General features: G+C 41.4%; 1 protein-coding gene and 1 long non-coding RNA gene across 11 annotated transcripts in view; one reads left to right on the forward strand and one right to left on the reverse strand.

Moving 5' to 3' along the window:
* The window catches only part of BCLAF1 (BCL2 associated transcription factor 1), a 32,126-nt gene extending 26,458 nt beyond the window's left edge, over positions 1-5,668 (forward strand). For 4 of the 7 annotated variants that reach the window (XM_039528663.1, XM_039528662.1, XM_039528666.1 and 1 more), the window contains 3 exons: positions 1,527-1,673; positions 3,889-4,098; positions 4,263-4,639. In XM_039528663.1, the coding sequence (XP_039384597.1) occupies positions 1,527-1,673; positions 3,889-4,098; positions 4,263-4,268 (363 nt within the window). In that variant the 3' untranslated portion in view covers positions 4,269-4,639. Of the gene's footprint in view, positions 1-1,526; positions 1,674-3,888; positions 4,099-4,262; positions 4,640-5,056 lie in introns of those variants that run through there. The other 3 variants (XR_005595623.1, XR_005595624.1, XM_039528665.1) reach the window with 3 other exon arrangements.
* On the reverse strand, positions 1,048-15,696 carry LOC120400232. 4 transcript variants are annotated; one of them, XR_005595629.1, is made up of 5 exons: positions 14,402-15,119; positions 13,896-14,059; positions 8,633-8,818; positions 6,247-6,326; positions 1,048-1,175 (listed from the first exon to the last, which is right to left on the reverse strand). It is a non-coding gene; the product is annotated as an uncharacterized LOC120400232 (long non-coding RNA). The 4 variants fall into 4 exon arrangements; XR_005595628.1 differs by lacking the exons at positions 1,048-1,175; positions 6,247-6,326 and adding exons at positions 5,523-5,658; positions 15,145-15,696 and having other exon boundaries at positions 14,402-14,471; XR_005595630.1 differs by lacking the exon at positions 1,048-1,175 and adding an exon at positions 5,527-5,606.
* Between the last annotated feature and the right edge of the window lie 15 nt (positions 15,697-15,711).

The raw sequence follows: 15,711 nt of genomic DNA on the forward strand, positions 1-15,711 counted from the left end.
TGATTGAGATTTCCACCAGCAGGTTGCAGTACTTATAACAAAATGAGACAGAGACACACGTTTTATATAATGTAAACCCATAAACATAATGAAAGCATTCATATCTGTTCTTCTATCAGAGTGAATAGAAGCCTGCAGCCACATTTTCTGACCCTACAGTCCCTTAAAGGTTCTTCATGCGAGCTCTTCCCAGACTGAAAAGGGAGCTGTCTTTATGCTAAAAGTCTGCCCCTCTTTTTCTGTCATGCCCTGAAGCAGGTAGGCCCACAACAGTAGCATGATTATGGGCTATATTACCTAGACTGCTTTGTAATGTAGGATTACTAAAATAGCCACCATAGCCGCCCAACTCATATGATCGATGGAATTTCAGCATCTGGAATTAGCTGATTTAGGCTTTGATCTTAGCAACATTCTGTTTCCCAAATGCTATTTCCTCCTCCACAGTGACAGTGTCCCCTGTCATAGTCTTAATTTTGCAATGAAGAGGATTCAGAGGATATGAGAGGCCAAAGTATTTCCTAAATTTATGCATTTACACACATACATTACATATATATTCCAGATTACCTTTCTAAAACCCCCCATTTCTGTTCCTGTACAGCAGGGGTGTCCCTCTAACCCAACAGCGCCCGCCCCCGGCCACCGGTCAGTTTTTTTAGCAGCTAGCGGCTTTGCGGCATGCGCCGCGCCCGGCAGCAGCACCGCCCGGCGCGGCCGGGCTGTCATGCCTGCCTGGGGCGCCGCGGCGGGAGCCGGAGCGGCCCGGACGGGGCGAGGACGGCGGCGCGGCGCCGGCGCGCGCGGGTCGTGCTCCCGCCGCTGCTCCGCGGCCGCCGCAGGCGGCTCGCGCGGTGGCCCGGGCTCCTGCCCCCCTGCTGCCGGGGGCAGCCAGCGGAGAGAGCCCGAGCCGAGAAGACCGCGCCGGTCATGCGTCATGCAGGTGCGGCCCGCCCGGCCGTACACCTCTTGTGTGTGGCCCGGGCCTTTCTTTATTTTTCTATATTTGGCCCTCCCCCAAAAAACTTTGGACACCCCTGCTGTACAGTCTTCTTTAATATTATATATCCAACACTTTTTTCAAATTATCATTCTCAAATGTCTCCATTTTAGTTTGTTGCTTTCAGTGTCTTGATAAATCTTGTGAATCCTCCGCTAGTCTGTTTAGTCTAATTCTGTTCAGAGATAAAAAGTAGTATTAAACTGTCCAGGTCTCGGGTTCTTTTCTGCACTCCTCCCCTCTTTTTGGTCAATCAGATCCCTCAATTTCACATTATGGGTAAACATATACTAAAAATCCCATAAACATATTTGAATGCACTTCAGCTGAATGGAGAGGATTGTTAGCTCAAAGTGAGCACTTAGTACATTAGACTTAAAGTATGACATGTGAATTCTTAAACTGCTGTTTTATGTATTGAGGAAAGAATACAGAAATAACATTTTGGTTAATACAGTTGAACTTGAATATTTGCTTTGTGATTATATGCATATTGATTAAATACATAAACACTTTGGTTGATCAGTTTCGAATTAGGGGCAGAGGAAGAGCCAGAGGAGTTTTTGCTGGAACAAATACTGGTCCCAGCAACTCAAATGCTACTTTTCAAAAGAGACCGAAGGAAGAGGAGTGGGATCCTGAATATACCCCAAAAAGCAAGAAATACTTCTTGGTGGGTGCTGGAAAACTTATTATATATAATGCATGCATCTTTTATCAAAGCATACTTTATAACTGATGTTAAGGAGGCAGTCTCTATGTGCGTGCTGCTTCTGTACTGGTAGCTATCAATGACTTTAGCATATTATTACTATGAGAGCATCAGGGTCCTAGTTGGCCCAGTACCTGCTTCCTTTCTATCCTTCTGCAGCAGAGTGGTAGGCAACAGTAGCAGGTCACTTCGGGAGGATATCCCCCACCACTCCTGCTTTTTTTCCCATATTTGGGGTGGAGAATAAGGATGAGTGACAACCTACCACACACAGCCTAAAATGTTAAAACAAACACATACAGACCACTCAAACCAACTCAAGTGTTTTCCCCCAGTGGATTTAAAGCAGACAGTGATGCTTGGTGCCTCAGCTGTGCTGGGAGTCCTGTAAAAGTGGTGTGTCATGAGTAGATGGCAGCATACAATATTGGGAGGGGTAGGGGGGAGGCAGCACAGTGCACATGGTTTGGCTGTGGTAGCAGCAGCCCTGCTACTCTCAGTAGAGTAGTGAGATGCATTAAAGTATTCTGACATCTGTTAAATATTACTTTTCCATACTGGTATCAAAAGAAGGGAAATTAAGATCATTGACCAAGATAGCAGTGATGGGAGAGGGATAACTCAGCATTTGAGTTTGAGCATTGGCCTGCTAAATCCAGGGTTGAGAGTTCAATCCTTGAGGGGGCCATTTAGGGAACAGGGGTAAAAATCTGTCTGGGGATTGGTCCTGCTTTGAGCAGGGGGTTGGACTAGATGATCTCCTGAGGTCCCCTCTAACCCTAATATTCTATGATTCTATCTCTTACTTAAGTTGTTGAATATGCAGCCTCTCTTCTGCTTGTGCTGCTTAAGCTCTCTTTAGTAAGTGGATTTTCAAATGATAATAAAATACTAACACTTTAATTTAAAAATCACAAGTCCATTTCTGATAAACTTTCTACATTTGTATAGTGATATCTGAACTGTAGTCAGTAAATTACTATAGAGTAATAAGTTTTATACAGGAATATCTCCACCAGTAATTCTGGAAGGAATTTTAATGGGCTTAGGCAAGAGGAACTTTAGTGTTGTTTCTTCACTGCACTCTTTTGGGGTCCTTAGATTACTTTAGCTTTGTTTCTTCCTCATAGAAGGGTTTACCAGTCTTTATATATGAAACCTAGGGCCTCTGCTCTGCTCTCATCTCATACAAGTAAACCTGAATTTTCCCACCTCCCAAAAAATCCAGATTTGCTTTTCAATTTGAACATGGTCTCCTAACCAAAACTTGTTTACAAAACTTCAATTTTTATTAAGGTTCTGAAGACTTATAAGATTGGGATTTACCTGTAAGCCTTATTTTCTAGTCAAGCAGCTAATGGAAGATGTTCTGTCATCCTCAAAAGTAGCACTAAATTTCAAGGGTTAAGCACTTTTTCAAATAACGTTACACATACTGAATGGGGGAAAACTGCATTATTAAAATCACATCGAAATGTGATTTTACTATACAATGAGGTAGGTTCTCAGAGTGCTACATCTATGTTACCACTTTTGCTTAAAAGAAACCACTTGGCCTTTCTAGAATATGAAATATGATTTTTGTGATATTAAAATAAAATCAACAAAAATAAGTTTGTAGTAAGAGAGGCTAGAGGAATTTGCCTATTAATTAGGAGTCAGCTTCTGGTTTTCAATTGTGTGGAAGCTATTGAGCCACCCCCTCTCTACTGCCATTAGCAGCAGGATAAATCAAGTAGCCTGTGAAAGGCAGTACTTCCAATGGTCACAGAAGACTGAAAATAGAGTGGCAAGGGAAAAGCTCGTAAATCTCATTAAGTAACTGGTTTATTGCCCACCTTTTTAAGTGGAAATTTGAGTAGTCCTACATAGGACAAGACCTCTGAGATATGACTCTTCACAAATAAATGAAAATTTTGTCATTTCTAAAACTATTTCAAATGTTTGTTTACAGCATGAGGACAGACTTTACCAATTATAAAATGTAGGTTAAACTGTGGGTGTAAACTACTAGAGTATTCCCTGGAAAACCTCTTGTACAGATTATATATAAAACACACTTGAAAGTGCATTGAAGTTAAGGTGCCTACATGTTATGGGGATAGGTGCAGTACAAATGTCTAAGAATGTTATCCATTTAGCTCATCCTTGTTCTGTTTGACCTATGTTACCATAGCATGATGACAGAGATGATGGTGTGGATTATTGGGCCAAAAGAGGAAGAGGCCGTGGCACTTTCCAGCGTGGCAGAGGGCGGTTTAACTTCAAAAAATCAGGTAGCAGTCCAAAGTGGACACATGACAAATACCAAGGGGATGGGCTTGTGGAAGATGAAGAAGAAACAATGGAAAATAACGAAGAAAAGGACAGACGCAAAGAAGAAAAGGTAGAAAACTCTGGCTTGTCGGTGAATTGAAGAACAGATTTCCTTCCTCACCATACCCTAAGTGATAAAATTGACAAAATAATTTTCATTTAAAAATTATTTTCATGTATCTGCGATAATGGACAAATGGGGGCAACTCATCCATATTTTCTTTATTTCTACAGGAGTAATATGAAGAAAAATTCCAGCTGAAAAAGCAGCCCTTGCACCACCCACACAGCATTTTTAATATTTTTTTGTCGTCAAATGAATGTAAGCATTTTACTTAAATTTTACTGTTTAAAAGTAGTTTAGAGGGATTGTTTTTTGTTTTAAGCCTTTAGAGATCTTGATATAGTAAACTGTATGTTGCCGATCGTACAGGTAGAAAGTAAAATGATATTTGTAATTATCAACTTTTAAGAACTTTTACTGTCTGTTATATACAGTGTAATTCTGCTCTGTCCAAAAGATATGGTCAAGTGCAACTCAAAAGTTTTGATTCTCCCCTATGACGCTGTGTTTTATTCTGAAGTAAACTTATAGCTCTGCATACCTGAAATCTTGGAAGAGCATTTTTTTTTTATAAATTAGTACCAAGTCTCAATCACAATGGAGTTAGTGTTTTCCTTAGATGTAATGAACCAGAGCAAAGTCTATTGTGTTTTGCCACCCATCCAAAAGTAGTGTTAAAAGATTGCTACCTTAAGCCAGTCTTTTTTATAAAGCACTTTTCACAGTGAACAGACTGAAATTAAATGTATTTGAAAATAGTCTTCTAGCTTGTTAAAGCAATCCTAACCATAGCTTGATGGGAACTGTACTACAAGACTAATGCAGTTCACTTTGTTTTAATAACTGCAGAAAACTTGCTGTGGATCATATTTGAGAGCTAAAGTATTTCAATATCCCTTAAAATGAATGTGGATGGAGATTTATACAAACCTGTATTAACATTGTCATACATTCACATTTCTAGACCACCCCCACGATGGGAGCTCTCTTCTGAACAGATCTAAATCTGACAAGTATAGCTGTAGCATAACAGGTGCTACGTTTCTCCGTCCATATACCGCTACTGGGGAAATGCCTCAACTGTTTGTGCAACAGCCCAAAAAGTAGCTTGACTTCTATACACTGTAACCGGAAGATTTGTCCTACATTCCAAATGCATGTTCCATTTTTGCATATGACAGAACAAGGTAAACCACTAGTGGGGAAAGAGTTGCTTTTAAGAAAATCTGTTTAGTATATTTCAGACTTTGCATGCATAATGTGTGAAGTCTTGTGAATGGAGCACTAATTGCTATCTTAAAACTTTTCAAGCACAGTGATTAACTCAAAATGACATTCTCAAGAGTATGTTTTAATTGTTTTAATTGGTGACTCATGGGTTACCAATAGAAAGTTTTAGTCAAAAAGTTTGTGGCACTTTTAATCCAGCTGCCCCTTTGTGTCAGTCTTTGTTCCAGTTCATAAAACTGCCTTTTCGATTTCTTTACGTGGGCTTTCCTCTTCAGGTAAATATTCTGGCAAGTGTGAAATCTCTATTACGTTTACAGTCTTATATGAAATAAAAATCTAAAAGTTTTTAAAGGGATGAAATGTTAGAATTTGTGCCTTCCTGCTCTAAACATCTTACAGAAACTTGAACATTTTAACATATAACAAGCTGAAACAGGTTAAAGATAGCAATGATAAATTCTAAAACACATTCCCCTTCAACATTTGAAAAACACACTGCAGCACTAAACTTCAAATTAGAACTAACTTGCTATTAGATTTTAAGATCATCAACAATTTAAAACAGTAAGAGCGTTTTCATTTAATTTAATTCTCTGAAGTTGAGCCTTACTTCCTTTCCAGCCTCGCATATAATCACTTGTGCTTCTAGCTCTTTTGTTGCAGCAATAGCAGAAGCTAAGGACTAAAATAAAGTTTCGCAATTTTAAAAATAATCTTAATGTTACAACTAGATTAAGGATGCAGGTTCAAAATGCTGTGTTGAGTGCATTTTGTTAAAGCAAAGCAAGTTGTAACATTGAAACGTAAAGGTGGAACTAGCAGTAAAGTATTAAATGGAAGCTTTCAAACCATTTCCAGTTATGTTGTTTATAACATAGCCTGCTTAATTCCATAAATACAGGGCTTGAAAAGTTTCCTACAAACCAGAAGCCAGCAGTACAATGATGGTCAAAAGAAGGCTTGTAAAAGCTTGATTTGTATCAAGGCTCGCCTATCTCTTCTTCCTAGAATAACACAGTAGCACACACTTAGCAATATAGATGTCTGTTTGTTTATATAAAGTGTTTTAAATGCTGTGTAAGCCAGTAGTATCTGGAGAGCTTAATAGTGGGATATACAACATCTACACCAACTTAAAGATGTTAAAGAGCTAGTGTGAAATACAGATCTCAGTACTATAGTACGGGGGGGCGGTGGCTATGTCTCAGCATAGAATTAGTTGGCTAATTTATTAAGCAAACCTTCCATGTGAAAAGGAAAATACCTTCTCTTCTTACACATCCACACAACTGGATGTGTACGGTCTAAAGATTCTATCAGGTTAATGCTGTTATACTGTACTTCACTCTGTCCTGGAATATCATACCCTCTTTCTAAAAGAAACTATAGAAACACCACATACTGCTTATTACACACGTTCTTGCAATAGTCCTCTCCCCACAAGATGATCTCCGCTCCATTTGTCACCTTATTGGCAGCAATGGTAATAAGAGCATAGAGATGTAGTATCTAATTTTGCTAATGTAACTAGGGAGAGTTGGGGGGGGGAGGGAGATGGCTCCTCTTCACAGGTCTGCAACTTTAAGCGAAATGATGTTAAGCGAATCCAGTTTCTCCATAAGAATTAATGTAAATGAAGGGGTTAGGTTCCAAGGAAACTTTTTTCACCAGACAAGACTATATTCATTCTCTCTCTCTCTCTCTCTCTCTCTCTCTCTCTCTCTCTCATACTCACACACACACACACACACAAAATAAGTCTTAAACAATTTAATACTGGTACACAGTGATGATGATTGTGAAGCTTGGTTGAGGTGGAGGAGTCAGAGGGTGGGATATTTCCCAGGGAATGTCTTACTGCTAAATGAACTAGTAATTGACTGAGTCCTGAAGGGTTAACTCTCACAACATTCTACAAGGCAGCAGGAAAGGAGGGAGGGCAGACAGACACACCCTGTGTGTGAGAGGAAAAATGCGCATTTCCCCTTTAAGTAGCTGACCCCAGGCTTAAGTACACTGCCTTGTTAATTAAATCAGCTTGCTGAGACCTGAGACAGCAGCTACCTCCTAGAGGTTCCCTCCCTCTGTCATGTGTCCCCCCTGCTCTATGGAAAATGGGGTAAGCGGGGTGCAGGAGCAGGGGAGAGGGGGAGACACCCTGACATTAGCCTCCCTTTTCCCCCCATGCAGCAAGCAGGAGTCTCTAGGAGCAGCTCCAAGGCAGAGGGCAGGAGCAGCACATGGCAATGGGAAGAGGGACAGCTGCTGCACAGGGAACTTAGGGGAATGGGGAGCTGATAGTGGGACTGCAGGTCCCCCCTGGTTCCAACCACCCACCAACTAGCTGCAACGGGCTGCTCTTCCTGCAAGTAGTGGACAAAACAGGAGGCTGCAAAAGGACGTTAAAAGGGAGCATTTCACAACTTTAAATGAGCATGTTCCCTAATTGATCAGCAACTTAACATCGAAACAACATTAACCAGGATGACTTTAAGTGAGGAATTCCTGTATTTGTATTACAGTAGTGCCTAGATGACCCAACTGAAACGGCTGCTTGGTGTTTATATCCACAGCATGAGAGTGCCTGCTTAAAGGGATTTATTAACTTAAATAGACCAGATTGAAGAAAGTGTTATCCCCATTTTACAGAAGGGAAACTGAGGCACAGTGACTTGCCCAAGGTTGCAAAGGAAGTCTGTGGCAAAGATAGGAACTGAATTCAGATCTTCTGAATCCCAGTCTATCATCATAACATCCTTTCTCTATGTGGACCAGCCTGAGGGTTGGAATAACAGAAGCCTACTGCCCTTGAGTATGGTATGAATGGAGCTGCCCACTACCAACCTGAAGTAAGTATTTCTGGATTACAGAATAAATAGGAAGTGGCAAATTATTCTGTGACTTGACCCCTCTAGAAAACTTTTTAAACAGAGACAGAGAGTCCTGTGGCACCTTATAGACTAACAGACGTATTGGAGCATAAGCTTTCGTGGGTGAATACCCACTTTGTCAGATGCACTTGTCAGATGCAGTTGCGTCTCACGAAGTGGGTATTCACCCATGAAAGTTGATGCTCCAATACATCTGTTAGTCTATAAGGTGCCACAGGACTCTGTCGCTTTTTAACAGATCCAGACTAACACGGCTACTCCTCTGATACTTTTTAAACAGACATTCTCCTAGAGATTTCAGTTGCAGATTCCCTTGGAGAACCCACATGAGAAATTACACAATTAAAATTAGGAGTGGTGATATAAAGACAATTATTTGAGCTTGGATAAAAGGCATTGAGTAAAACTTAAATTCCTACCACATTATCTAGTCCTTCAATGTGAAGAGTAATGGTCTTTGCATTCTTGTTGGAACTGTTAAGGAAGAGTTGTGCTTTGAACTTTTAATTGGATACTTCTGGAATCTCTGTTTGGCTCATACGAGGAGTATTCAATACATTTGTATTTCTCTTGCTAGAAGCTGAAGACAATTGTTGGGATCACATCTACAGGAAAAGTACTAAGAATTATCTAGTTTAGTGGTCCCCAACTTTTTGTTTTCAGAAGAGTGTGGTGAGCGCCAACAATTTTTCAAAGCTTATTTTGTATTTGTACATTAAATAATACGAAAAACATCATTTAATATTACATAATATATGAATCCATAAGATAAAAAGGGTAATTTTACATGTAAAAGGTATTAATTAAATTATTCAGCAATTATTCTTTCATCTTACCATGTGGATTTGCTCTTTTTTATCTAGCTGTAAGAAAAATTAAGGAGTTTTTACAAAATAAATATCACGAACAGTTTTCATCTTATTTATTTTAAAAAAGTCAACCATTGTTGAACTGCTGGTCCAGATATATTTATTATTCTTACTTTAACATAGCCCCGGAGTTCTGTCCCCGGCAGGCGGCTTCGAAGCTGGAGAGAAGCTGCGGCCCCGCGCCTGCCGGGGACAGAGAACACTGGCGCCCGCAGCCTGCAGCCCTGGAGAAGCTGGAGAGAAGCCGCAGCCCCGCACCTGCCAAGGACAGAGAACACCGGTGCCCGCAGCCCCGGAGTTCTCTGTCCCTGGCAGGTGCGGGGCCGTGGCTTCCCTCCCCTGCTGGGCACTAGGTAGGCGCACATAAATGCCCTGGCGGGCGCCATAGCTCCCACAAGTCCCACAGTTGGGGACCACTGATCTAGTTTTTCCTACTAGAGACTTTTTGTCACTACATTGAATTTTGAATTAAGGTAGACCAGTCTGGGTGAGTTAGTGGTGGACAACACTTACACACTAGTTTAATAAAGCCAGATCTGCTTCCTGTCCTATAATATCACAGTGAGGCTATTCTGTTCAGGAGACATCTGGGGTAATTTTGCCAATTGCAGACTTAGAGGCAGGATCTTGCAAATTTTTTCTCTAGGCACCAGCTCAAAGATCCTTTCAGTGTTTATTTTGCATTCAACTCCCCAGTCTTGGGGAAAAACGCAAAACAGCCAGTACTATGCAGCTCTTTTGCTTACTGGAAACTTTCTTCAATTCTTTCTGCCCTATAGAATCCAGCTGCTTTGGGAGTTGCCCTGCCCCAAACCCAACCCACCCCAACTAGCTTGGGGAGGCCTGAGCCATAAGCTGCTCTGCTGCTACTGTCCCTTTAACCACTACTGGTGGCTTGCTAGCTTTTGATTTGCCACATCCCAAAGCAGCTTTTGAAATGCTGTCAACAGTTGAACTGGAGGCTGCAGTAGTCGTCAGCCTACCCTTGCTTACTGCCACGTTTGGAAACATCTCCCATCTTAACTATGGTGGTCACAGCTTAGGGGGTTGGGCAAACTTTTTGGCCCAAGGGCCACATCTGGATATGGAAATTGTATGGTGGGCCATGAATGCTCACGAAATTGGGGGTTGGAGTGCAGGGAGGGGTTGAGGGCTCCAGCTGGGGGTGCAGGTGGTGGGGTTAGAGGGTGCAGGAGAGTGCTCTGGGCTGGGACCCAAGGGGTTTGAGGGCAGGAGGAGGATCAGGGCTGGGGCAGGAGGTGGGAGCGATGGAAGGGGTCAGGGTGCAGTCTCTGGGCGGCGCTTACCTCAAGCAGCTCCAGAAGCAGTGGCATGTCCCTCATCCACTCCTATGCGGAGCCACAGCCAGGCAGCTCTGCACGCTGCCCCGTCCACAGGCACCGCCCCTGCAGTTCCCTTTGGCCACAGTTCCCAGCCAATGGGAGGTTCAGGGGTGGCGCTTGGGGCGATGGCAACGTGCGGAGCCCTGTGGTTGCCCTTACGTGGAAGAGCCAGAGGGGGGACATGATGCTGCTTCCAGGAGCCATGCAGAGCAGGGAAAGCCTTTGCTTCCCCGGCTGGAGTGCCAGAGCAAGTGCCAGACCCTGCTCCCCAGAGGGAGCTTGAGGGCCAGATTAAAATGTCTGGAGGGCCTGATGTGGCCCCAGGGCCATAGTTTGCCCACCCCTGGCTTAGCTAGGACAGTTTTTTATAAGAATTCTTTATTCTGGTCTGTGTCTTGTCTTCTAGGAGCAGTGATGTCTAGTCATCTTTAGCAGAAGAGGGAGGAGATGCAGTGGTCTCTCTCTCGCTCTTTACTTCAGTTACGGAGACTGCTGAAGCCACATTCAGCTTTAGATGTAATCTCTCTGCTTCCACCTCACATGGAAGCTGCATGCTCCATCTGAGGCTAGTTTGCAATTCCCTTTCTGTCTCTTCTTCCCATTCTTCTGGATAAAAGGGAGGAGGATTTTCAGTTTATTTTCAGGCCACTGAATAAGAGAGCAGAAAATCTCCCCTGGCTGTACCATTGACCAGAATAGCAATGGATGACAGGTTTTGGGCATAGGTTGCTTCTAAGGCCCTGCGCTCCTGTCTGAACCCAGGAGGAAATCACCCTCAATACTCTGCTCTCTTCCACTTGGTTTCATTCAAAGACACTTTGATCTTGAAGCTAAGTAAACTGATTTTCTGCACTTTTATAGGGGTGTAAATTATCTTGCCACTACTTTGTTTACTTTAAAAGAACTTTCTTCTTCTATCCCTCCAATCATTTCCTTGCAAATTCTTCAGTTTTAGGCATATGGAGACAATATGATATGATGCTGGTGACCACTAAACACCAGTCTGCAATATTGATCACCAGCTTCCTCATTTATTACAGGTCAGATGACTCAGCTCATGAATTCAATAGCTATTTCATTATTTTTAATCTTCAAAGTAATCTTATATACAAAGATGCTGAGATGCCTTGCCCACTTTCCAGAAGTGTCTAAATTCTAACGCTTGATAAGTCCACCCACATTTAACATCCAGTCCCTTTTGCTAACCATATCCTCACCCACACAACTTTACCCCTTCCCCATCCTAACTTATTCCTTAATAGGCATAAGAACCCTTTTAACTTCTTAAAGTTTTCATTCACAAATTGAAACTGGAGCCTAGAGTATTTTAAGTATTAAAACTTACGCTTTGTTCTTTAAAATACATGAGTGAGTTTAAAATGCTAGAACTTGAAAAAAAGCTATGAATTTTTTTTTTTTATTTTAAATGGTGTTAATCCTGGTCATAGCTCAGAAGTTGCAAACTCAAGCTTACTACCTTTCTTCAAGTTCTCCAACCTTTCAATCATACCACAGTTGTTTGTCATACAGTGGAACCCCGTATTAAGAACACCTTGGGAATGGAGGTTGTTCGTAACTCTGAACAAAACATTATGGTTGTTCTTTCAAAAGTTTACAACTGAACATTGACTTAATACAGCGTTGAAACTATGCAGAAGTAAAATGATGCTTTCCTTTTTTTTTTTTTTAAACTAGTTTACATTTAACAGTACTGTACTGTATTTGCCTTTTTGTGTGTGTGTGTGTGGGGGGTCTCTGCTGTTGCCTGATTGTCTACTTCCAGTTCCAATGAAGTGTGTGGTTGACTGGTCATTTGTAACTCTGATGTTCATAACTATATAATTACATAATTGGAAGAACATTCTGAAAGAAAATGAAGTGCCTGCAAAAGTGATGGAAAATATTTTGAATACTAACAGTTTGCAAACAAAGGTTTTTACTTAAGAGTGGCAATGTGGACAATGTAGAATTTTATACCTTAAAATTTGAAATTCAGCTTGTGACAGGAGTCAGACTGCAGAAATAAAGTTCTGGTGCTTTGACTAACTGACCAATAAACACTTATGCAGCAGGGTGACATTTAATAGTAATTTACTAATTAACTCTCATTAATGGTCCATGCAAGAGGTTAAGTGATGCAAGAATGGGTGGGTGGGAAGGTTCCATGCTGTCACTGATACAGAAATGTCTGGACCTCATGGGTGTCTGCTTTCTCCAGTCGTTCATGCTAGCATATAACAAGTAAGCATCTGATGATGTGCAGAAGAAAGAGACTTGCCTTATCCAGACCCAAGTTTGAATGACAGGCTGGCAGAATCATTGACCTAATATATACTGCAATAGGTATTGCATGAGAACATGACTTCAAAATCAGCTCCAGGAAATAGTGGTTGATTTCTTCCCCTACCCCACTTCTTCCATACACAAATAGAGGTGAAAGATTATAAAATGAGAAACAAGATGATGAGAATGAAGCATATAAGCACAATGTGTGACTACCTCCAGTTGCTGTCTTTCAGAAGTATGAGTTCCTTATTACATGGTTGTTAGAACACCAGATCAAAACAACCATTACAAAATTGAAGCCTCCCTGCTGAGCTCCTAAAGACTATACGATTTAAAAAAGGCAATTTATGTGCTAGTGACAAGAATATTTCCTCTCTCATCTGAGATCTTCATTATGCATCACAAATTAAAGGGGATTAATCCTGTCTAAGAAAACAGTGTTACATGGCCTTGTAAATCATTAAGAAAGCTGAGAAGTTCTCAAATAAGTAATTCTTCCTATACAACCTTCCATATCTTCTCAAAGCCATAAATAGAAAAGTGTTTCTAGGTTATACTCTCCAAGTGACATTGATGGCAGCAGTTGCCATGCATTGCTCCCATCACGGCACATAGTTGGAAGCAGAAAGGCAGTAAGGTAAGGAACTAAGTTAGCATTGAAATGACTGCACTAGGAATGAAGAATATTTTCACAAAGTAGTACACAAGTTACATGCAGCAGTACCATCAATGAGGCACACAATCTCAAACATTTTTCCCAGCAAAAGCATACTGTCTTCATCAGAAACTAACATCTGGTAACAGCTAAGGCCAGTTTTAATTATCTGTGGATTGTGTTTTGGTGAATAACTGACTTTTTTTTTTTTAAAGTGACATTAAAATTGTATGACAAATGTTTATTTAGTGAGACACCTAAAATGACTACATATCTGAAAAAAAACATAACATGTTCTATGCTAGAATATGGAGCAAGCATTTTATACAGATGAATTTATTTGCATCTGGGCAAAGTAAAGCTCCTCCCCTAAACAGATATACTTCCACAGAAGCAATTCTGCTACTATGTTTTAAACTAAGTCAGGGAAAATTACAGTAGTAAGTTTTCAGTTACCAATTCACTAAATACTGTCGTTTGATTGTAACTGAATATACAAAGTTGGAATTTTTACAAAGAAAGCAATTACCTGAAAAGCTAAATGCAGAACTTGTATGTTTGGATGGTCCAGAAACATGATGAGGCCAGAAGGCATCTTTTTCTTTCATAGTCACTTCTCTGTTGGATGAGGTTGAGGACAAATCCTACAATTGGTTTGCTATACTCAAAGTGTCCATTCTTGTACTGGTGTAGCTATGAAAAGAGACTAGGGTGTTACTCTGCCTCCATTGTAATGGAAATACTGTAAATCATAATCTCATCTACCATTGCAAACAAAAGAGACAGTTTATAATGCTTTTTGGCAAGTATGTAATGGATATGAAAAACTGTCCTAATACACACTTTAGCTGTTCTTGCTTGTTATGTACTGTGAAGCAGTTACCATAATCTAAAAATACAAATTATATAAAATTGTGATCGCAGAGAAGTTTGTTTTACTCATTTTTTTTAAAAAATACTTCTGTAGTATTAGATTTAGGAACTGAAAAATTTCATAAGAGCGTGATAGAGCATGACAGAAAAATCAGTACTTACCATTCTGGCTGTTTTTAATAAAGGAATATTCAAAGGGACTGGTCCACTTAGCCTCAACTGGAAGGGTAGTCTGCAAGGTAAAATGGGGGAGAACTGCAGTTCTTTTGTACCGTGCATTTTACTCTGAGCAAGTACCAATGAACAAAAACCTATTAAAGGTCACGCTTTTTAGATGGGTAGGGCACAGTAGTAATAGATATTTGTATTAAGGATCCATTTGGGAATGGAGCATATGCTGGAATAGGTAGTAGCTGAGTTAGGATGACCAGTCAGCAAGTGTGAAAATCAGGACGGGGTGGTGGGTAATAGGTGCCTATATAAAACAAAGTCCCTATAAAATCGGGACAACTGGTCACCCTATACTGAGTAGGGTTTTTTGGGAGACAGTCACTTTCACAAGCTACTAGATTTTGCAACTGGATCTGCTCACAAAGAACTCTGCATCCAATGAACAGCTCCAGTTGCTGAATCAGGATCATACATTGTAAAATTGACAACACGCCTTTAGAAAAGTGGGTGTGAAATTGTATGAGATTGGGTAAGACAATTTTTTTCAATTTACTTCATATAGCTAGATGCACAAAGATTATTTCTGAAATTTTAGAGGACAGGTAGAAGGGATCCTACTTGCTTCCCTCACCCTCACTAGTATGAAGTCAGAGGGACATCAATTTGAAAGTTAGTTTTTAAAAATGAGATAAAAGTAGTGTCAGGTACTGCTCAACTCCCAACCCCTGCCTCACCCATCCTTTCTCCCAAGATTGGTTGTGTCTCATTGGTGTGCCAATGACGTGTGATTGTATTTTTCTCTCCGGGGCTGCTGTATGAAGTGCTCACACGTCAGGAACCGGGGAATCTGACTATACAAAAGAAACGCTGAGTTTTTCCTATATGCGAAGTGCCAGGAAATGCACAAAGCAAACTGCAGATGTTATGTATTTAAATGCCAGCTCCAGTAACGTGACTTGTAACTGGCAGGCACAGACATTGCAGAGGGACTGGATTAAGTTCCCGCTCCCCTTTTAATACAGGGAGGTGGCCCGAAAGTGGCTCACACACGCATGTGCCAGGTGCCTGACATTGTGCTTGACCTCCTAGCCGCGGCGTCCCCCCGTTCCCACCCCAGCCCCGAGGGCAGCGCGGCACAGCGGGCAGCCGCTCCCAGACACCGCCCCGCGGTGGCAGCGGCGCGGGCGCGGAACCCGCGTCTCTCCAAGAGTAAGAACGTATCGGGCTCGACCGAGGCAGGAGAGCGCCCCAGCCTCAGCGAGCGGAACACCCTCCTCCCCCCGCGCTTTCCTATTGGTTCA

The sequence above is a fragment of the Mauremys reevesii genome, linkage group 3, assembly GCF_016161935.1.
Source record: "Mauremys reevesii isolate NIE-2019 linkage group 3, ASM1616193v1, whole genome shotgun sequence".
In the NCBI taxonomy this organism is placed as follows: Eukaryota; Metazoa; Chordata; order Testudines; family Geoemydidae; genus Mauremys; species Mauremys reevesii.